This window comes from Capra hircus, chromosome 9 (assembly GCF_001704415.2).
Source record: "Capra hircus breed San Clemente chromosome 9, ASM170441v1, whole genome shotgun sequence".
NCBI lineage: Eukaryota > Metazoa > Chordata > Mammalia > Artiodactyla > Bovidae > Capra > Capra hircus.
The window spans coordinates 75106750-75129586 of record NC_030816.1 but is presented as its reverse complement, the minus strand read 5'-3'; the positions used below and the strand labels follow the sequence as shown (position 1 = coordinate 75129586).

Sequence of the window (22837 nt, the reverse complement as noted above, 5' to 3'; positions counted from 1 at the left end):
CTTTAAGAGGATAAATGAGGAGCTTTAGAACTTTCAATATCGCCTGGCTTTGAATAATTGGATTTTGTTACATTTCTCCATATTGTGTTCACTATAAATAAGTCTTCTTTTTCCTTGAGCATACTCTATTTTCTTATATATGTATTTGGCACTATTAAAATGGAATATTTCAATTAGCTGGAATAGGGTATTTGAATAATACATAGTCAGGTTATGGAGTCAAACCATTAATAAGCCAACAACTTCCTTAACTATCAACTATCTTTAAAAATTGATAGCAACACAGGGTAGTTCACAACTGACCTGCCAACATTTGCTCTTTATCTGAAATATAAAAAATAAAATAAAAATAACTAAAAATAAAAAGAGAAAAAGCCTCAGTAGCCCACCAGAAGAAAAAAAAGTCTTCAAAATTTCATAAGAAACAGATTCTCCAGGTCTGTCAAAAAGGACCAGAGCTACTTTTTTTTAACTTTTTATATTATATTGGGGCATACCCAGTTAACAATACTGTGATAATTTCAGGTGGATAGCAAAGGGATACTTATACACGTATCCATTTTCCTCCAAACTCCCCGCTCCCCCCACCCCCATCCAAGCTGCCGCATAACATTGAGCAGAGTTCTCTGTGCTACACAGTGGGTCCTTGCTCGTTAATCATTTTAAACACAGCAGTGCAGCCATGTCAATCCCCAGCTCCCCAGCTATCCCCTCCCCAGTCCTTCCTCCTTGGTAACCCTAAGTTCAGAGAACTACTTTCTTGAGTGGTAACAACGTGATGACATTTTAGATTCTTCACCCTAAAAAAGCATCGTTGGTATTAGAAAACAAACCACAGCATTTTCCCTTTGACGATCGGAGCTGTCTGTGTCAATCTCCCCCCACTGAGGCCAGCCAGAGTAAACAGATGTTTCAGTGGGTGGAGAAGTCACACTGGCCTCCACTGGTACACAAAGAGCTGACAACCCCTGCTGGGGTCATCTGAATTCTAAATGACCAAGCAGAACTATTGTAGAAGGCTCCTCCCTTCTAGGGCCAGCCTTGGACAAGATTTTGAAATATGAGGAAGCTTGTCCTGGACCACACTGGCCGTCTCCCCATCCCTAGGCACCCTGACTTCCATCCCAGTTGAGTGTCCTGAAATCTCCCCACTCCCTGGTCCAACCCTGCCCACCCAGGACTCCCTCCTTCAAGGGCTGGGGCCCTAAGCTCAGCCCCCCTCAAAGATTCTGAGGATGCCGAGACATGGATCAAATAACCTGCCCAAGGCACACAGCTGGAGAGCTGGAGGCCTGATTCCAAGTTTGGTGCTCTTTCCATTACCTACAGCACATTAAATTGTTCTCTGGCCTAAGTGATTAAAATTTTACTATTTTATTCATATTTTTAAGCACGAGAATTGACAAATTGTAATGATCTTTATTCTTTCAGAATCAAATCATCACATACATTTTGTTTCATCTCCTGGAGGAATTTTTATTTATTTATTTTGTTGAGCTTTTTATTTTGTATTGGGGTGTAGCCAATTAACAATGTGGTAACAGTTTTAGGTGAACAGTGAAGGAACACAACCACACACCTATATGTATCCATTCTCCCCCAAACTCCCTCCCATCCTGGAGGAATTTTTAAATGCTTTAAACTGTTAGGATATTAAAAGGATTTCTGATACTAGCATGGTTCCCAAACAATCTTTAGCAAAATTTAGCACAGTTTATATGTACACACACACACATACACACACCCATATAAAATTGGAACCTACCAAAATAATTAAAAATTTTTTTCATTGGCCATAGCATAATTTTTGCATCTTTTCTTGGTAATTCAAAAGTAACTTTATTCTTGGAAATACAACAGTCTTATGGATCACAAGTAAAGAGACAATCACTTCTGTAGCAGCTTCCAAGTTTGATTTCTAAAACATCACCCACATATTCCATCTCAACATACAAAGAATACTCACCTGAGACCTTTGTCCCTTGTACAGCACAGATGATTTCTTATATCCCTGGGACTTAAAAAGCACTTGTAAAATGATGCTCATGAATTGGTGATTTATTTTTCAAATCCTGGTTAGCTAAAGACTCTTTTTGTGCATTTTGCATAGAGATGCTGTTGTTCAGAAACAAATCCACACAGAGAGATCCAACGGAACTGAGGAAAAACAGACCCTGGACTCAGCACTGGTGCTGCTTGAATTAAAGAGACATGTGTGTGCCTTGGTGTGATGTGTGTGTAACTAGATAGTCAAAGTGTTTAGTGCAAGATTAAGAAGTGTCTAAATTCCATCCTCTGATTTCAAATGAAAACTGCAGATTTTCCCCCAGAGCTGGCAGCCTGCCATCACCACAGGGCTTAAAGCAGCTCAGGGCTTTGGGGAGAGGAGGGAAGAGACTTCACACACGGAGCGCTCACCGCCTGCGGCATCACCTTCGGTCTATGGGTTTTAGCCTGAATTCCACTGCCAGACTCCCTAGACTTTCAACTTAAGCTAGCAAAGAAATAATTAAAAAGATATATGGGCTTTTAAAAATATTTACAGAGGAAAGACATTCTAAAATATTCTCTGTGATCTGAATTCTCCCTCATCACAACCTTGATATATAGCAGAGGCTCTGGACACTATTTTAGGCTAATACTAGTTTTCTGCAGTCTTTGCATAACTTACATAAACATATCCCAGATTCATTTGACTGACTGTGAAAGTGGTCAAGAAAATGATAAAATAACATTTTTTTTTAAGGTGAAGGTTCTATATTTGAATTCTTACTTTTTTTTAATTTTTATTTTTTAGCTACACCATAGTGTGGCATGTGGGGATCTTAGTTCCCTGACCAGGGATCAGATGGGTGCCCCCAACATCAGGAATCTTAACCACTAGGCTGCCAAGGAAGTCCCCTGACTTCTTATTTCAATGTTTCTTCCCCACTTTCTTCCACATCACAGTGACTTCAATAAGCACCTTGGGTCACTTTATAGATATTCTCACATAAAACCTCCTCCATTCAAGAGGGTCACATTGTATTTTCAAAAAAACTTCAATAGCCAGATAGAGTTTCTCATGGAAACTCTCAAGTTGGACATCTGCAGAATAGCAATCATGGATTTTGGTGCCTTTGTATTTGTTCAGCATTACAATGAACACTTGCTAGTCCTTATAAGAATTACAAGGTCTCGTCCGGTCCCTAAAACTCAAGTGTCCCCATTTCAAAGCTGAGCAATTTGAAGCTTAGGCAAGCTATGCGACAAGTTCAAAGTGACTCAAGTGGAAATCCAAGAACCAGGATTTTGTGTTCTTAACCACTGCCTTATACTTTAACATTTCAAGGAAAGGAGAATCAACAGTTTTCTCTACAAGGAAGAAATACTTTCTGCAGTCTAGGATCCTGCTCTATAGATCAGAGCTATATTTCTAATGAATTCCTAACATTTCAACACCTAACATCCTTATTTCAAACTGAGGTCAACTAGAGGCAACTTAGCATCAACAAAACAAAAAATAAAAACATCAGAAAGAAGAAAACAAAACAAAACCCAAAGGCAGACAATGTGTTATATTGGCTGCTTTTAAAACATTTTTCAAAAATGATCAAAGATGAAAAAATTACGTTTGTGAAAACATCAAGCTAAATCCAAGTCTGGAAGCATAAAGCATTGAGCAACTTCTTTGTAAAGAAAATGGAAACCAGGTCGATTTTTCAAGTAGGACAAATATTGTTCTTTGGAACGGAAACTTGTTGCTGAATCTCACCATGGAGCAAAAGGCTTATAAACTTTAGAAAAAAAATAAAGTTCACATGGAAACAAAAACACTACAGAAACTTCAATATGGAGACCGACAGACGCTGCACGTCTTCCCAATTATTTTCAAAGCCATTGTTGGCTATTCAAATGTCCATGGAGAAGTAATAAAATACCAACAATTCTGGTATTCCAGGGGAAATGCTTATGCTCAAGCTTTTAAACTTTGTTTTTGTAAAATTTACAGAGACGATTAATGGAACTGATGACTTACAAGACTGCTCCAGGAATGGACTAGAAAACCTCTAAAAGATGAGAATCACTCGGTCATGAGGACCACATAGTAATATGGGTTTTTACTGTGTACCAGGTACCATTTTTATGCTTTATAAAAGGTAACTCATTTTTTTTTAGGGGAGAATGGATACATGTATACGTATGGCTGAGTCCCTTTGCTGTCCACTTGAAACTAAAACAACATTATTAACTGTTTAGTCACTATGTCGTGTCTGACTCTCTTGTGACCCCAAGGACTATAGTCTGCCAGGCTCCTCTTTCCATGGGATTTTCCAGGCAAGAATACTTGAGTGGATTGCACCATTTCCTCCTCCAGGGGATCTTCCTGACCCAGGGATTGACCCTGGGTCTCCAGCATTGCAGGCAGATTCTTTACCATCGGAGCCACCTGAGAAGCCCCGTTAACCAGCTATACACCAACAGAAAATAAAAAGTTTTTTAAAAGATTAGTCTTTTCTTGAATTTGTATATAATCTTTTGTGTCCGGTTTTATTCAGAAAAATTATTTTACAAGCCATTCGTACTGTGTGTATCAGTGGTTCTTTTAGTATTTCACTGTATGGATATACCTCAATTCGTGCTTCCATTCACCTTCTGATGGACATTTATGTATAGTAGTTTCCAGTCTGGAGCTAATCTGAATAAAGCTGCCATGAACGAAAAAAAAAATTAACTCATTTAATTCTCATAACAATTCTAAAAGGTAGGTATTGCTATCCTATTTTGCACTCAAGAAAAATGAGGCACACAGGAGGGAAGTAGATTTCAAAGTCATCTAACTATGAAGTGGTGTAACTGGTATATAAGCCAGACAGTCTAACTCTGGGGCTGAAACGTTTACTCCCTCTGCTTCACTAATTCCCTGCAGCTGAGCTCTGCATGTAAAGACAGGGATTGTCCCCACGTAACTGGACTATTAGTGGGTAGGGAACAGACATAGCTGCCATGTTCCTTCTGCAAAGGCTCTTATATAGGCTAGACTTGTGACACCTCTGTCTGATGTTTCACAGCCCAGTTCAAGAGTGAAAGCTCCTAGCTAAACTGTGGGGAGCACATGGAAAGGTGAAGATGAGTGAAGCAAAAAGCGGTACCAATTTGGTGGGGAATGGCTTCTAAACTCTTGTTTGATATAGCCTTCATTTTTTAAAGTGTTATTTGCATCTTTTACCATTTCAGACGGTAAAGCGTCTGCCTATAATGCAGGAAACCTGGGTTTAATCCCTGGGTTGGGAAGATACTCTGGAGAAGGAAATGGCAACCCACTCCAGTATTCTTGCCTGGGAAATCCCATGGACAGAGGAGCATGGTGGGCTACAGTCAGTGGGGTTGCAAAGAGTCGGACGCAACTGAGTGACTTCCCTCACTCACTCACTCACTCACCATTTCACTCTGCCTCTCAAGCCGTCCCAAGCTCCCTGAGATCTTGACCTGGGCCATTCATGGTCCTGTATTCCCCTCATGGCTTTTGCAAAGCAGATGCTTCATGGATGTGGCTGTGTGATTTACATGTTCTGCGGCCACCCTCCCACAGAGGCTGAGCACCAAGCTGGCTCTTCGTGGAAGTGAGGCATGAAGATGTGTGGAGAGAAGGGGTGAGAAGGCAGCCAAATGTTAGAGAACAAAGCCTTGGCAGCTGGGAAGAGACAGACCTCACGGGGAGTGGTGGGATGATCCAAGGAAGTACTGGACAATGACCAAATGGGGTAGTTATTGATGCAGGACCTCAGAGTCTATCCCAGGGAATTCAGAGACTCTTCTATAGCCAATTTGGATCACTGGCTCATGACACAGGGGAGGAAAAGAGTCTGCCAAGGGCTTTGTTTGCTGACACGAGAGCTTCCAAGTCCCAGAGTCAAAGAGATCAGGAAAAAAAAAGTCAAAGTCTAGAATTAGTTTCTGGGAATGGAGGAGACACTGCTGAAGTCACACATTTTACTTAATAATATTTTCTTATTATAATGTGCTGCATGGGAGGCCACCAGTATGAAAATACATCTTCGCACTCTTCTGACGAAGCAAGTAGAAGCATAAAGAATTACAGAGAGATAGTGGAGCACATACATCCACTTCTGTTCCCTAGTCTAATCAGCTCTGAGGGAGCTTCAAAAAGTTCCCACCACTTTTTCAACAGAACTAACCTCACGTGCTGAGTCCAGAGTGAGAAGTATAATCAAATAGAGAAGTGCATGTGGGGATAGAGCTTAGTAGCAGGGGGGGAAGCTGATCATGACCTGAACTGAATCTGGCTGGAAAAATCATTCACTAGTGTGAACGTGGGCAAACTGCTGAACCCCTTTGGATCTCAGTTGCTTCATGTGCAAAATGGGGACAATCTGGCACTTACTGCACATGGTTGAGAGGATTAAGTAATAAAGTACGTATCCAAATGTCCAGATATCGCTCAGTTATATCTGACTCTTTGCGACACCATTGACTGTAGCCTGCCAGGCTCCTCTGTCCTCTGGAGTGGGTAGCCATTCCCTTCTCCAGGGGATCTGCCCCATGCAGGGATCGAACCCAGGTCTCCTACATTGAAGGCAGATTCTTTACCATCTGAACCACCAGGATGCATGTAAAGATCTTCATACTTGTGTTTTCTTAGATTCTGTATTTGTCCATTTTGTATCCATTAATTTATCGGAAAAGACCCTGATGCTGGGAAAGATTGAGGAGAAGGGGGCGGCAGAAGATGAGATGGATAGCATCACTGACTCAGTTGACGTGAATTTGAGCAAACTCCAGGAAACAGTGGAGGACAGAGGAGCCTGGCATGCTGCAGTTCATGGGGTCACAAAGAATTGGGTTGGGAAGATCCCTTGGAGAAGGCATAGGCTACCCACTCCAGTATTCTCAGGCTTCCCTTGTGGCTCAGCTGGTAAAAAATCCACCTGCAATGCGGGAGACCTGGGTTTGGTCCCTGGGTTGGGAAGATCCCCTGGAGAAGGGAAAGGCTACCCACTCTAGTATTCTGGCCTGGAGAATTCCGTGGACTGTATAGTCCATGGGGTCGCAAAGAGTCAGACATGACTGAGCGACTTTCACTTTCACTTTAGCGACTGAACAGCAACAATCGTAGGGCCAAACAAACAGCCAGAGTTGTTTACATCTTCCCTGTGACCCAGAGTATACCCTGAACCACCCCTTTATCTAACTCTCACACAAAACCCCAGGGTTAGGTATCCGACAAGCAGGGGGAGCCCGTATGTCCCAAGGCCAGCTAGAATTATTCAAACTAGCCAGTCCTAAGCTGTGGACCCTGCATGGGCAACCCCACGAAAATGCCAATCAAGTCTGACCTCGGCGTTCCTCTCATTTCTTTCTGCCTCTTGGACAAAACTGGTGTGTCCCCATGTGGCCTTACATGGCATGCCAGCACCCCCATCCTCGGGAAATGTGAGTAATAAGAATCTTTTAGTGGCATTAGTCCCTCCACGTTATCATTCAGTCACTTCCATAAACTAAGGTCCCATGAGTACAGTCATTGAGATGATGGACCTTATAAGCAATTGCTATAAAACTTTTACAAAGGCCATAAACATAATGTTACGTCTATGTATCTTCTTTCCACCTTTCCTTTCCTTACTGTCAGTTTCAGGGTTTTGGGGTGAGTCATGACAATGACCTCCTTAATATATTTTGTTAAATTCAATTTCTTGGTTCCTCAAGCCATATCTTTACACAGCACTCTTCTAAAACTCAGAATGCAGGTTTACACTCTGCCAAGAAAGTTTGATATAGTTTCATGTGGTCTGCAGCTCAAGTCCACACTCCTAACCTTGGTAGTCAGCCTTCTGGTGTCTGGCCAGTTACTGCAGCCATATTAGACTCCCCAGCGCTCCCCATGAGTACTACCAGCTTTTCATGCCTCTGGGCCCTTGCTCAGGCTGGTGTCTGCCCTTGGGATGCTCTTCCCACTCTTCTCTAAGTATGGCACATGTGGCCTCTGAGTGAATTTGCTTCTATACTATAATTTCCCCGACAGTAAATAACCAAATTAATTTCAGGCCTTTGGTTTGACTTAGGGGACACTTCATGCGTGAAAAAAGGTTGGAAGTGTAACAGGAGCAAATATTTACTTTCTATTAGCCCTAATTTCAGAGTTGAAAATACCTTCAATGGTTTGGAAGGCCCAACTCAAGTTTTATCTACTTGGGAAACCGTACTATCTCTTAAAATTAATCATTCTTTCCTCCAATATCCATTTACCATGTATTTAATTCTGTTTACTCATATTATATTTGTTGCATTTCTTTATCTTTGTTTTCTCTAGGTCCCAAATGCTCTTTTGGGGTCAAGGATAAGCCTTAGATAGATTTTAAAAGCTGTCGTCATAGGAAAAAAAAATCTGTAACTACGTGTGGTGTTGAATGTTAACTAGACTTATTGTGGTGATCATTTTATAACATACCAAAATCAAATCATTATGGTGTCTGTCAATGATATATGTCAATTATACCTCAATTTTAAAAAAGGAGAAGCCTTAGTAATTCTTTAATAATTCTTTAATCTTTCTAGCATGCCCATTAGTCTTACATATAAGCAGTTCAGTGAATATTTATTGAATCATAAGCCCTATGATTATTCTAATTAAAATAAGGGGCTCTTATCAAATGGTAATGATAGTTAATCATGGGGAAATATGGGGAAAGGGATGCATAGCTTGTCTAAACTAGTAAAATTAGTACAATTCAGAGTATAAGAGTCTATTAAATCCCATCAGAAATCAGTCACAGATATAGTAAATTATTTTCAATCATTACTGTCATATTTAGTCATTACCATTCATTATAAAATGGAGTTAATTTTAATTTTGGTTTATAAAGATGAAACAATTTCATCTTATAGGTAAAACATACACCAAGCTGTGATTTCTCAGGGTTCATTTTACTCTTGCCTAATGTTGCAGCCAAGAAATTAAAAGATGCTTGCTCCCTGGAAGGAAAGCTAAGACAGATCTAGACAACGTGTTAGAAAGCATACACATCACTTTGCTGACAAAGGTCCATATAGTCAAAGCTATGGTTTTTCCAGTAGTTGTGTACAGATGTGAGACCATAAAGAAGGCTGAGTACTGAAGAAATGATGCTTTTGAATTGTGGTGCTGGAGAAGACTCATGAGAGCAGTCCCTTTGCAAAGATATAAAACCGGTCAATCCTAAAGGAAATCAGTCCTGAATATTCATTGGAAGGACTGATACTGCAGCTGAAGCTCCAATACTTTGGCCACCTGATGTGAAGAGTAGACTCATTGGAAAAGATTTTGATGCTGGGAAAGATTGAAGGCAAAAAGAGAAGAGGATGGCTGAGGATGAAGCAGTTAGAGAGCATCACTGACTCAGTGGACATGAATTTGAGCAAACTCTGGGAGATGCTGAAGGACTAGCAAGCTTGGCATGCTGCAGTCCATGGAGTCACAGAGAATCAGACACAACTTAGCGACTGAACAACAATAACAACACATGGGGTATGATTAAGAATTCCAGTTGGAATTGAAAGAAGCCAAACAAACTACCTGAAACTTGTCCAAGGCCTAAAGAAGGAGATGGGCCAGCTAACTAGAAGCCCAGGTCCACCCCTGGTCCCCATTCCTTCAAGCATAGGCTGGAGCTGAATGAGGGGATCAGGTGTGGGTAAAATCATATTTTCTTTAGTGGTTACCTGAAACTTCCCCTGGCAGGTCCTCAGTATCTGGTGGTGAGCTAACTTTATCATCTGACTCTGCTCCCAGCAGAACTGTTGAAAAAAGAAAGTTGACGGAGATTTATAGCTACCTTTTCTTACTAGCTGGGTGGTTGAGCTTGGAAAGGAATGAGAACCATTCCATTCATACACGGAGAAGCTGTTCCCCAGCCGACATGATGAGGGAAATGGTGGTTTAGAAAGAATCTTAAAAATTACTCAAAGATGATTACAGGTTGTCACTGAGAAATGAGGAAGGAAAGGCTTTCTCTTTGACTATAGGGTGTTGAGTCCTACAGCCAGAAATTATTATTTTATATTGAGGCCAATGGTAGTCTGTACGCCTTTGAAATGTGAAAAGCAATAATAACTTAAGCACCTGGTATGACTTATAAGGCATCAAGATAGATTATACAGGTTGGCCACAAAAACGAGGCTCCTGCCTTGATAACATTTTGCGGTTCATGTCTCTGAAGGCCCTGCCATCAAAAAGAGTCACTGAGCACCAGTCATAGATCACTGACGATGGGGTATTTAGAGTATCAAGCCAGAGGGTCTAACTGGGCTCATTACCTAACGGAGGCCCATAGGTCCAGTGGATGGTGGGTGTGGCCTCTGCTATGTTGGAAATGAGTGACACGGCCAAGTTTTTCGGGCATTCATGGGCACTTCATTGAGGAACAGAATTTCTGAAATAGCACATACACAAAAATGGACATGATTTCACTCAACAGTGCAAGTCACTTTGTTGCATTTTTAAAATATGCAAATGCAAATGAACTTATCTTTGAAACAGAAACAGACTCACAGACAGAGAACAGGCTTGTGGTTGCCAGGGGAGGGGGAGGGATGGAGTGGGATTTGGGGATTAGCAGATGCAAACCGTAGTACATTGAACGGATAAATAACAAGGTCCTACGGGATAGTACAGGAAACTATATTCAATATCCTGGGATAAACCATAATAAAAAGAATATGCAAAAGTGTGTCTGTGTGTATAAATGAATCACTTTGCTGTACAGTAGAAATTAACACAACATTGTAAATCAACTATACTGCAATAAAATTAGGGAAAAAAATGAATGTGCAAAAGTTTGTTCTTGGTTAGATGTTGAGAAAGTAGGCTGGGAATCATCTGCAGCAAAGGTATCCTTTGATGACTTATTTCCAAGTCCTCATCAAGGGCTTCATTTCACATCCCTCCTCCTTCTCATGTCCTTTACAACTTTTGAAACAGTCAAAGCATAATAAGAGCACATTTTAGTTAAGTGTGGGCTGCCACATAAGCATACATGTACATCCTTAGTTATCTGGACAGAACTGGAAGAAACAGAGGTATATTTTGTATTTAAAGATAAACCCTGTGAATCACCCCAATCCACCCTTGCCTCCAGTTTCTCTACTTCAGGGAGGTGTCAAAAGGCTTCTTCAACTTGCAAGAGTTTCTGTTTCAGTCTGACTGCTCTTAATTCCTGAGCCCAGCACCAAGAAAGAGTAATGAGGTCAACAGCACCAAGAGCAGCTATGAGCTGAAAAGACTTGTTTAACGTTATACTACTAAGCAGCTGGGATACTCTCTAATCACCTTAAAAAAAAAAATCACCAAATAGGCTCTGAAAGTGAAAGTGAAGTCGCTCAGTCGTGTCCGACTCTTTGCGACCTGTGGACTGTAGCCCACCAACCTCCTCCGGCATGGGATTCTCCAGGCAAGAATACTGGAGTGGGTTGCCATTTCCTTCTCCAATAGGCTCTAAACTAGTATAAATTAGGCATTGTCAGATTTCCTGAGTTAACTTTGGACATGTCACAGTTTAACATATTATATTTGCTACTCTACTAACACTCTACTCTCAGTATTTGGTGATTCTATGGCATGTGAAATAAAAGTCTAGGTGTGTGAAATAACTGCAGCTGGAAATTTTTACATCAAAAGAAAATACCATTGCTCCAGTAAAGAAAGAACTAAGCATAAAGATTATATTACTTTTTATTTAAATTCTCTTCACTGGTACCTACTTCCCTGGTGGCTCAGACGGTAAAGCGTCTGTCTACAATGCGGGAGACCTGGGTTCGATCCCTGGGTCGGGAAGATTCCCTGGAGAAGGAAACAGCAACCCACTCCAGTACTCTTGCCTAGAAAATCCCATGGATGGAGGAGCTTGGTGCAGGCTACTGTCCATGGGGTCGCAAAGAGTCGGGCACAACTGAGCGACTTCACTCACGTAAAAGTAAAACCTTATAAACTATTCATCTTGTCCAGCTCAAGATAAATTTGTGGATACTTTAGACCAGTTCTTGGACTAGACGTGAGGGGATAAAAAGGATTTTTAAAAGATTAATCTATGGCCCTTGCCTTTAAAAAGCTAACTGAAAACAAATACCTTTCTAAGAGTCTTTTCAGACTTTAAATAAACATAAAAATACCAGTAGACCAAAAAAATATCTCAAGGCTTTTCTATGACCAGGTTAGAAATTAAGACATATTTAAGGAAGGGAGAATAAAATAGAATTAAAACATACTATCCTTTCAGCCATAAAAAGGAATGAAGTTCTGATACGTGTTGTGATGACTCTTGAAAACATTACTCTAAGTGAAATAAGCCAGATGTGAAAGGAAAAATATTGTATGATTCCATTTATATGCAATATCTAACCTAGGGACATATCTAGAGGCAGGAAGTAGGTTCAGTTCAGTTGCTCAGTCGTGTCTGACTCTTTGTGATCCCATGAATCGCAGCACACCAGGCCTCCCTGTCCATCATCAACTCCCGGAGTTCACTCAGACTCATGTCCATCGAGTCAGTGATGCCATCCAGCCATCTCATCCTCTGTCGTCCCCTTCTCCTCCTGCCCCTAGTCCCTCCCAGCATCAGAGTCTTTTCCAATTTAGAGGTGACCAAAGGTCGGGGCAGGAGAGAATAGGGAGTTACTGCTTCATGGTTACAGAGTTTCTGTTTGGGGTGACGAAAGCTTTACAAGTAGACAGTGGTCATGACTGTATAGAATTATGAATGTAATTAATACCACTAAATTGTACTCTTCTAAATAGTCAAAATAGCAAATTTTATGCAATATAAGATTTTCTATAGCTTAAAAAATGAATAATATAATGTACCAGAAATTATTGAATTGCCTCCTTTAATGAGTGAATTGTATGGCATGTAAATTATATCTCAATTAAGCTGTTAAAAAAAAAATCCCTCACTTGTTAGCATACTACTTTGTCATCTTGTAAAGCTCTGAATATTCTTAAATAAATGTACCCGGAGTGCAACAAGGTGATCAACATTTGAAACGCTACAGTTCACATTTCTTTCTGATTGCCAGATGTCACCAGTGATCACTGACTCTTTTGGCACTTTAGAACACAGCAGAACCTTCTATCTTTTTCATATCTGGTTAAACAATGAATTGACTATCTTGCTATGAATAAACATGTAAGACCGTGTTCACAGTAGCCTCTTGACTTGATTCACTTTGAATATCGTCAGCGTGAAAATTATGGTCGGAAACCACCATCAGAACAAAACAAACTGTAACCTGAATCTTCATACCTCTCAACTGTAGGTTAGCTAGAGTCCAGAGAAGGTCAGTATCTAGAAAAATGCGGCACATACGCATTTGTTGAAATGAAGGGATAGTCAGCCATCACTGCTTGGAACCTCTCAGAGCTCTGAGTCAGGTAGAAGCCTTTTGAGGGGTAGCGGGCCAGCTCAGAAAGCCCCCGGGAGTCGATATTTTCTGAGCTCATCCCTGCTTCCTCTGCCGGCTCTGTGCTTCTCTCATAGGTCAAACATCAGCAAGCTCAAAGAGTTCCCTTCTAAGTATCCGTAAGAAGTCCAAAGTCCAGACAGAACAGAATGAGGTCAGGAATTTTCAGAGTTTCATTCCAAGGGAAATTTCTTTCAAAGAAGGCGACCAAAGCCTTTAGAGTGAAGTTAACAGGCAAGCTACATTTTGGTCATGAGTTCTACTGTTGCCTCAAAACAAGAGTAACGGAAAATAAAAATAATTAATGAGGAAAGCCAGAAGCTAACTACTTTTTACCATTTCCCACACCAGAAGTACCAAAATGGTACAACTTGGACCAGAATTTGCCAAAAGCCAGTAAACCTTTCCTGTTCTACTGGTTGAATATACATATCATAGAACCAGGATACATGTTAAAATAAAAGCTTTTGAAGGAAAATAGGTGAGATGATGATCTTTCATTGTGCAACCACTGAAGGTCCCTATGTCTTTGACTTGGAAAAGCGAAAATAAACCTTCCACCAGTGAGTTAGCCATAATTTATAATGACCTGAGAAGAAAAACAGACTAAAGATGTATCAATTCTCTTTGAAGGGGGGTGTGTGTGGGGAAGCTCCTAAGCTCATTATCACCTTCCTGAACCCTTTAAAAAGAAAACTAGGCAGTCATAGCAAAGTCACAAACCTACCTGGAGTCTGAATTTCATCTTGGCCCTGAGGGATAAGAAGCTTGGATTCTGCCCTTCGAGGAGAGCTTCGATTTCTCCACCCTCTGACCAGAGCCCCCACCATGGTCGTGGACAGCATGTCCCCAGGTGGCCGCGGCCCTGCCGGGTGTCCGGGACGGGATGGACAGCCCTGTCTGGTTGCCACCGTCGGGAGAATGCCGTCCACCTGTGATGGAGCTACACCCCAGACAGACAGGTCCGGGCAGTTCACCCGCCTTCGGCCTCCACCCACACACTCATCCTGTGTTGCGGATCCTCCTTCAGGAGGCCCAGGGAAAGTGGGAGATGAGACGAGCAAGGGCAGAAAACAGAATAAACAGAGATGGGCACTACACAGACAGCCCATCCAGAGGAGAGGATGCTCGGTGTGACGGAAGCGCCGATCTCCTGCGGGGAAGTGCTTTGTTCTTTTGACTCTTCATTTTTCACTTAAAGAAATTAAGCCTACTTTTTCGACATTTAAAAATGACTAATTTAAATGTACCCAAGATAAAGCATAAAAGAAAAGATTATGAAAAAGAATATAGATACATATATATAACTGAGTCACTCTGTGCCACAGCAGAAGTGAACACAGCATTGTAAATCAGCTACACTTCCATAAAATTAAAACAAAACAAAACAAAACAAAACAAAAAACCCAAACCCACAGGCAAACAGACAAAAGTGACTAGTTGTGGGGTGGGGGCATGAACATGTCTATCTATTTCTCTTTTCCCAGCTTATTTTCTCCCCTAAATTGGGACAGCTTTTGGGCAATTGTTTTTCCAAAAGAGAACCAGTCGTCTAGATAAACAGAATTTGTTTACAAAATGTGAAAAGTATTTCTAATGTCTGAGTGTTCATGCCACAGAATTATATCAGCTTTTGAGGATGAGGAAAGTTGATTAAGGGAATTTAATAAAATTTCACAATTATGTAAATGGTCAATAACTTAAAAAAAAAAAAAGAATAGATTCCGATGACCTAATTCTTTTCTATCTCCTGGTGAGCTAGTTGGAATTGCCTCAAACTGAGAAGGTGGGACTTGTGTGTTGGGCATAGCGTACACTGCTCACCTATGCCCCCTACTGGTCAAGATTCCAGGTGCACATTGGTTAGAGACCAATGCTTGCCTTAAACCTGGGGAGGGGCGGGGGTGTCAGGCAGTAGAAAATTCTAGAATCCCTTGGTACACTATATTCCCTCAGCCTGAATTAACTGTAGGCAGGCTGGGTCTTTTGACATTATTTTCTGTCCTTATGACTGCTATGGATTACACAGATGGAGATGGAATGATCCATCCCCTGACTGCTCTATTTCTCTTCCCCAGCTACACCTTATCTGATAAGATCAAGGTTGTTTTTGCAGGAAGTAGGCAAATTCCCCAAATCCCTCCACAATCATCCCAATACTTTAAAAAAAGCCTCCAGTGTACTAAAAAGCAGTAGCGCTTTGGGGATACATATTTTACGTATTCATTTAGCTGAACTTTCCCTCATTTGCTAATTATTTTGACTTTTCCAAACAGTAGAAAAACTTTGGTATCATGGCAGATGGAGGGAATGTAGAAATGAAGGATAGGGACGTGAAATGGCCTGAGAGCAGGAAGCTGTCATCTCTGATCTCTGCTCGTGACCTCAGGAGGAGTTCAGACACACATCTGAGGCACAGGGTGGGGTCACTCTGGGGAGGCACAGTGGTTGCTGAGAGGGCCCAGTCCTGTGCCCTCCCCGCTTCCTCCCTGGAGCAGGGGCTCCCTCTGCCCTGGACAGCTCCCTCCCCTCCGCCACCGCCACCGCCACAGAGGGCCCCACCGGGATCTGCTGGGAGGGGCACTCAGGAAACAACACTACCTGCCCTTCAGGGAAAAGAGCAAAGAGGCCTTCAGCAGTCTCTCAGTTCCTGTGACCCCCTGAGTCCCAAAGACAGCTGAATCTGCCTTTTTCTGGGGACAGCCCCCTTGCAGTGGGATGACCTCAGGGAAGGACAGCAGGGAGCCAGGTGCTCAGGCCTGGGGTCTGGTCTTAGCCGAGAGGCAGGGGTCTTGAGGATGGCCCAGTGTCACTCGGAATTCCTCAGGGGACAGAGTCAGGAGGCAGGAGCACAGAGTGTGTTTACTCTGAACCATCTCTTGGTGGAACACTGTCCCAGTCGTAGGAGGCTGGGTGGGCTGGGAATGCAGGCTGGTAGGGATTCCAGGAACCCATCAGGATGAGCAGAAGCTGCCTGGCCTCATCCTCAGGGTGAGGTGGTGGAGATACCATTGATGCTGAAAGCAAGTGATCAGCTCTATGAAGGGCCACTAATAGCCCCGAACGGAGCTCTTCTCTGGGGCTCGATCATCAGTGCTGCCACGTATCTGAGATCCCTGCAGACAGCAGCCACCAGTCCCCACCGGGCCAATCAGAAGTCCAGGGCGGGAGACACAGGGGCCAGGGTCAGAAGTACAGCAAACTGCTCCACCTCAGGCCCTGCTCCCTGCACAGCTGCTGTCAGTCCCTGAGGTGAGACAGGGACCTATGAGAAAGGCAGTACACAGAGCCAGCTGATACCTGAAATAACACTCCCCGTGTGCCAGCCCTGAGTCCTCCACGTTCAAGGCGGTATACGGCTCCTGTTCTCAGACAATCCTCACGCTCACAACCATAGCGCTTGTCCCCCTCTGGGGCATCCATCTGTCCCACTCAGCCAGCTGCCTCAAATCCAGTGTGCATCAGAAACATTTTATAAAATACAGATTCCCGGGGCTCACCCTGAAATGACTGCTCTCCCAGGTCTAAAACTGCCTGGGAGCCTGCCTTTTCCCTAGCTCTCCCTGCCAGCCTGAAATGGATGAAGGAAGGTCCGAAGAAATAAACTTACTTGACCTAGCAGCCTGGATGGATTAAGGAAGGTCTGAAGAAATTAACTTACTTGAATGTGGGCTTCTTCTTCTTCTTCTTTTTTTTTTTTTAAAATTAATCAACTGATTTGCTTTGGCTATATTCTGCAGCGTGTGGGATCTAGTTCCTCAACCAGGGATGAAACCCACGCCCTGGGCATTGGAAGCACAGAGTCCTATCCACTGGACCGCCAGGGAAGTCGTAAATGCAGGCTTCCTGAAGTCTGGGACCTTCATTACCTTGGTGACAGCAGGGGAGCCAGGTGTGTCGCCAGCTCATAGTGTGCTCGATATGGTAAACCAACGCTCACCCCTCATCTGCACCCGCGTCGGCTGCCTGGCCCCCTCATCCTCCCGAGAAGCCCCCTTGCTCCTTCTGCTCCCAAGGCCACCCTGGCTGCAGCAGCCGTCCCATGACAATGCCTTGTCTTTTCTCCGCCTCAGGGCCCCTCGGAATCCCCACACTCCACGCCCAGAGCACGACTGGCCCAGGCGGCAGCTTCCTATCCCATTCACCACCCCCCTCCCCCACACAAAACCAAACAAAAAACCGGCTCCATCTTCACTTCAGATGTCTGAGGCCCCGGGTACCACTGTCAAAGGGTCTATGTGGACTCAAGCTTTCGCCACAGCTCGGAACTCTCTGTCATCCTTAGTTTGCTGGTGGTAGCAGGTGGACGCTCAGTAGCCAAGGTTTTCCCCGACAGGAAGCTGAGCAATGACCAGGACTGCTGTGGGAAACGTGGTCAGGAAGAGGAAGAAGAGTAATGTCCTGCCTGTGGAGGGCAACCCCACCCTTCCCAGGTCCTACACATCCACTTCCTGAAAGAGACCCGCCAGAGGCCACCGTGCACCCTCCAGGAAGCGAAGGACAACACGAGCCCATGAGGTCATCTCCCCCCGTCAGACTTCTTATAAGACACCCTCCCCCTCCACTCCTGAAAAGGGGAACACCAGGGAAGGAAACACACTTTTTCTTTAGACAGCAGATCTAGAAACCCAGAGTCATGCTGAAGGCTCCGGAGAAGCCAATATACGTCTCATGATAAACTTCAGTTCACGGATATTTGCTTCTAATTTCCTATGGTGTCCATGAGTTACCAACTATTTTCTAAATTTCAGAAACATCAGTACCATCCCCATCCGCCTTCTGAAGAGCGTGAGGGCCGAACAGGCCACATGCTTCTTCCTAAGTTCTCAGGACCTGGTTCTGGTCACACAGAGGGCTCTTGGCAACTGCTGATTGTGTAAAGGCATGACAAGCTGTGATGATAACGGCTGTCAGCTACTAAAATGTGCACTGAGTGACCAGAACCAAGAATAGCTTCCATCTCTGTAGCAAATATATGTTGTTGCTGTTCAGCTGCTAAGTCATGTCCGACTCTTTGCAAGCAAATATATTACCTCTCACTATTCTTTCAAGAGGAGCTGCTGGGCAGAGGGCTGTCTATGTGGAGAATTTCTTCCATTTGAGCGGGGCTCCAAGAGCTGCTGGTCTCTCTGACTCCTCACACACATTTCTCTTGGGGGCAGGAAGCAGGAATTAGATTTTAATTCTTTCGGCAGAGAGCTGCCTACCCACAGGTGGCACTGGTTTTGCTTTACTTGCAGGAAAGCTCCGCTTCTATGTGGGGAGGGTTGTCACTGTTCAGCCCACTGGCCGGAAGGCTTTTGATGCTGAGTTCAGTATCGGGATGCTCACCTGCTCACAGGTGTAAGACACAATCTCCAACATTGGTTTTATCGGTAATAAAGGTGGAGGTTTAGACTCTATCTGCCTTGCTCCTTTGTTTCAAATTCCAAATTGGTTCAGAACTTGGATGGAAGGGGAAGGTCTTAATTGCCCTTTTTCCCCAAGTCCCAACATCTAGGGGGTTGGCTCTAGGACGTGGCATTTGGGAAACAAAATAACATCTGGAGATTGACGCTTCTGGCAGATGCTGTATGAAGTATGGGCCACTGGTGTTTACCTGCAATTTACGGCAAATTGTTTTGTGCCACTGTTAGCTCTTATGGGCATGCCATTGGCTTCTGGGTGATCTGGTGAGCAGATTTGAGCCTCATCTCATGGGCAATGTTCTATCCTCATTTCTTATCTCTAAGTGGTAACAACAAGCTAGGCTGAATGGCTCTGAATTGATGCTGTACTCAAATCCACCAAGCACTACAATATAAATCCCCTGTGCCATATATACAGTCTGCAGCATCATAGAGGTCACACACAGGGGAAAAATATTCAGCACATGTTGCTAATTATCAGCTGCTAATGCTGATAATCCTTCAAAAATGTATTTGTGAATTCACATAGAATTTGGATTCTCATATACACAAGCAAGTCTTGCTGTTTAGAGATGTTAATTAGCTGTCCAAGGCATCTCTTCTCTATCCGCCCTAAGAGTAGGAAGACTTGCTCAGACGTGCCCATCCAAGAAGCTGTTCCCTTGACTCTCCCTCTGTCCTCCTCTTTCAGCTATAGGTCTCTTCTCCTCAACAGTTAGGGTTAGTAAAAAAAAAAAAAAAAATCACAAATGGGTTATCTGTGCTTCTCTTCATTTCTTCCCCAACTCAGTCCAATCGAATTTTCCCCTCACCCTCTCCAACCACCCGAACAGCTCTGTGTAGTATTATGCTTCCTAATCCCACTAGTATTTATTAGTCTCTTTCTCCTATAACTTGATGGCAGCACCTGACACTTTTGGCCACTCCTTTCTTCTTGAAGCTCTGTATTCCCCTGGGGACCTCAATTTCTTATAATCCTGTTTTTCCTTCTACCTATACTGACAACCCTTCTCAGTTTCCTTTGCAGGACCGTCCAATCACTGATTTTTACTTGTGGCCCAAACACCTGAGCAATAGACCAGTACATCTAAGTGACTATTTTATATCTGAGATTTGAAATTTCACAGTAAAGTGAATGTTACTCTCATTTGCAGGGATATACCAGCCAGAAATGCTGGAATCATCTTTTCCACTTTTACTCCAGAAAGTCAAACTATTACTACCTCCATTTTTCTTTTTTTTCTTAGAATTTGCCTGCAATGAAGGAGTCATAGGAGATGCAGGTTTGATCCCTGGGTTGGAAAGATCCCCTGGAGGAGGGCATGGAAACCCACTCCAATATTCTTGCCTGGAGAATCCCATGGACAGAGGAGCCTGGTGGGCTACAGTCCACAGGGTTGCAAAGAGTCGATCACGAACAAAGCAACTGAGCACGCATGCACAACTCTCTCTCAAACGGCACTTACTTTCCGCTATCTTTAGCCTGCTCATCTATCATTTGTACTAATAGAATGTCCCTCATGGAGAGAGTAGGGCTGTTGCACTGCTGCTGCTGCTGCTAAGTCGCTTCAGTCGTGTCCGACTCTGTGCGACTCCATTGACGGCAGCCCACCAGGCTCCTCTGTCCACAGGATTCTCCAGGCAAGACTACTGCAGTGGGGTGCCATTTCCTTCTCCAACGCATGCATGCATGTTAAGTCGCTTCAGTCGTGTCTGACTCTGTGCGACCCCATGGACAGCAGCCCTCCAGGCTCCTCTGTCCACAGGATTCTCCAGGCAAGACTACTGGAGTGGGGTGCCATTTCCTTCTCCACTGTTGCACTACAAACTTTTAAAATTGTGAATCTGACGTCACCCCACCCTTATCCCTTCAACTGAAAACTCTCCCAAGCTCTTTCCTGTCTTCAAGGACAATGAGCAAGCCTTTGACATGGCCTCCAACACCTCGAAAGCCCAGTCTCTGCCTCCTTACTCGTCTTACTGGCCTCTGTACCCCTCCAGTCTCATTACTCTTCTCTAAGTTTCTCTAGGGGTTCATGCTCTCTCCACATTGCTTTCTGCCATAACGATCTCCCCCCTAGCTACTACTGATCTGTCAGAGCTCTCTTCAAGGACCACCTCCTCAAGGCAATGCCTGTATATTTTTTCCTTTTCAGCGTTTATATTTTGCAATGAATATTTGGTTTATAGTCATCTCTATCACTAGTTTATTCTGTAATATTGATGGGGGAAGGGGCATGTGTTTTTTGCCCATATCAAATCCCCAGAGCCTGGAATAGTGCCTGGAACATAGTACATATTCAATAGCATCTGTGGGATGAATGAATGAGCAACTATAGTACACTGGGGACTTTGGTATAATGAGTGTGTATGATACTTCTATCACAGTTTTTGTAATGTTTAAAAACATGCTACTGTTATAATTAGATGCTAAGATCTGATTTAAAAAGTAGCTAGTGATTATAAAAACATTCCCAGGGGAAAGTATGATCTACTTTATGATATCTACTTTATTATATGGATTCTTCAAAGAGAGCACTGTGGTGAAAGGTGGGCTCCTGGCATTGATCTCCTATTTAGATTTAAGATTCACATCTTCTGCGCCCCTAGAAATCCTACCAATACTGCTGAATATAGCCATAAGGCTCAAGAAGTTTAACAAATGACTAAGCATCTCCTTGCAGCTTAGTATTCATTCCAAGATTAAAACCTAGATGAAAATATATTAAAAACTGCTAAATGTGCATTTTATTAAAAACACAGCAACTAGAATAAAGAAAAGGCAATGGAGCCTTCTCATGTCAAACACTTAATATACAGCAAAAGTGATTTCTACATTTATTTTTTCCTCTACATCAAAGTAAAGTGAGGCTACTATCCCTTAGCGTAGTACCTTCATTTATATAGGCAACTTTAAAAGAATTTGTTTAATATACTGGTTTATAAAATTATTAACACTGTTGTACTTTTTTTCAGTGGTTTATTACCTGTTTTTCAGAAATGAAAGGCGATATTGTTCGGACTGACTTCCAATTTACAATTAGTTGGTATTCAGAGATTTCATGTTTTAAAAACCACAATATCAATGTTAAGCTAGTATGTTAAAGCCCAGGTTTTCAAGCCAAATTTAAAAGGTAACTCCATGTTTTGTCTTTAATTCATTTACTCATAAATTTGCTCATGGATGGTTAGAAAAGGTTCCCAGGAAAACCTCAATACTTGGCAGTTGGAAATAACCATCTGTTACAGCAAAACCTTTGTTATATGTAATTCTACCCTGAAATCAAACCCTATATAGTTGTAGAATGCTATATGAGATTGGTGTAGAACCTTAAACCAGAGAAGTGCCAACATTTCTCTCTTTTAAAACGAGTATGTGGATTAATTACAAGGTGCTGATTGACCAGGGTTAGTTTTTATCCCTGTCTCTTCAAAAGTAATTCCTGCTACTTCCATCAGTTTGATTGGGTCAAGGTGGATAATTCAGGCTGAACCTAATACAAAAAAACTTTTGTTTACTATGGCATCTGAAGTTAGCATGGACTTTTTCTGTTAAGAAATAATTCTTGTTTACATGTGAAGAGTTCTTAACGGCATAATAAGTTAGATGTCTCCATGCTCACTATATAGAATTACTAAAGTTTTTTCAGGCACTGCTCAGTTTAGACATCCATTAGAAGCAGTTTTTAAAATATTAGACTAGAAAAAGTAAGAAAACATATTTACCTTTTTGGGGGCCCCATTTGGTCTCTAAGTATCAGATAATACTCATACCAACCTTTGCTGCTGCTACTGCTAAGTCGCTTCAGTCGTATCCGACTCTGTGTGACCCCATAGACGGCAGCCCACCAGGCTCCCCCATCCCTGGGATTCTCCAGGCAAGAACACTGGAGTGGGTTGCAATTTCCTTCTCCAATGCATGAAAGTGAAAAGTGAAAGTGAAGTCGCTCAGTCATGTCCGACTCTTAGCGACCCCATGGACTGCAGCCCACCAGGCT

The 22837-nt window shown here is 42.8% G+C and overlaps 1 protein-coding gene across 2 annotated transcripts in view; it reads right to left on the bottom strand.

Annotated features, from left to right (window-relative positions):
* Nucleotides 1-22837, bottom strand: part of PLEKHG1 (pleckstrin homology and RhoGEF domain containing G1) — a 255986-nt gene that overhangs the window by 136871 nt on the left and 96278 nt on the right. The window contains exon 1 of one of the 2 annotated variants that reach the window (XM_018053354.1): nt 14159-14531. The exons of the other annotated variant lie outside the window; for it this stretch is intronic. Within the exon in view, the coding sequence (XP_017908843.1) occupies nt 14159-14276 (118 nt within the window). The 5' untranslated portion in view covers nt 14277-14531. Of the gene's footprint in view, nt 1-14158; nt 14532-22837 lie in introns of those variants that run through there. 2 annotated transcript variants of the gene reach the window in all.